A 1079-nucleotide genomic window follows, 5' to 3' on the forward strand; every position below is an offset into this window, starting at 1 on the left:
CAGGAGGCAGCTGATCGATGTTTCTCTCTCATCGATGTTTCTCTCTATCTCTCTCCCTTCCTCTCTGTAAAAAAAAATCAATAAAATATATAAAATAAAATAAAAATAATAATAATGTACTTACTTTTTGGAGGGCTAGATGTTCTGAGGAAAGCATGGTTTCTAGAGGTAAGCAATTCCGAAGATCTTCTGCTATGCTTTTCAACATACTGTCATTATTATCGTGAGTGAACTCATCAAAATCTCCTGGAACAAAAAAAGGAAAAAAATAGCTTTTATGGTTGTAGTCAGGTAGCTGGAGAAATCAGTGAAAAGTTACAAAGCAGGCCAATAGCAGCACAAGGAAATAACCTAGGTTTTTGTGCCTCTAAATCAGCAGTTCTCAACCTGTGGGTCGCGACCCCTTTGGGGGTCGAACGACCCTTTCACAGGGGTCGCCTAAATACATCCTGGATATCAGATATTTACATTACGATTCATAACAGTAACAAAATTACAATTATGAAGTAGCAACGAAAATAATTTTATGGTTGGGGGTCACCACAACATGAAGGACTGTATTAAAGGGTCGCGGCATTAGGAAGGTTGAGAACCACTGCTCTAAATAAAGGTACTGCTCTTTTCCACTATACCACTCTGTGTCCCTACATACAAAGGTTCTTTCTCTGCATAATTTCCCTTTGAGCAACACTGGTATTTATAAAGATTTATTACTTAGTTCTCTGAAGTGATGTGGGAAGGAAAGTCTTTTAGCTCTTTTTTCTTTCCTCACATATATAGTATAATCTAAGCTGGTGTTTCAAAGTATTTCTAGGAGGAGGCTGAATATAAATTCTAGAAAAACAAAAATAGTATTGCCCTTACCGGTTTGGCTCAGCGGATAGAGCATCGCCCTGCGGATTGAAAGGTCCCAGGTTCGATTCCGGCCAAGGGCATGTACCTTGGTTGCGGGCACATCCCCAGTCGGGGGTATGCAAGAGGCAGCTGATCGATGTTTCTCTCTCATCGATGTTTCTAACTCTCTATCCCTCTCCCTTCCTCTCTGTGAAAAATCAATAAAATATATATTTTTTTAAAAA

The 1079-nt window shown here is 39.2% G+C and overlaps 1 protein-coding gene across 3 annotated transcripts in view; it reads right to left on the bottom strand.

The window, feature by feature from the left end:
• Positions 1-1079, bottom strand: part of LOC102249617 (hypothetical protein) — a 38943-nt gene that overhangs the window by 24869 nt on the left and 12995 nt on the right. For all 3 annotated transcript variants that reach the window (XM_014538598.1, XM_005864966.2, XM_014538596.1), the window contains exon 2: positions 125-246. In XM_014538598.1, coding sequence (XP_014394084.1) covers positions 125-246 — 122 coding nt within the window. The remainder of the gene's footprint in view (positions 1-124; positions 247-1079) is intronic.

The sequence above is a fragment of the Myotis brandtii genome, unplaced genomic scaffold, assembly GCF_000412655.1.
Source record: "Myotis brandtii unplaced genomic scaffold, ASM41265v1 scaffold194, whole genome shotgun sequence".
Classification (NCBI taxonomy): Eukaryota; Metazoa; Chordata; class Mammalia; order Chiroptera; family Vespertilionidae; genus Myotis; species Myotis brandtii.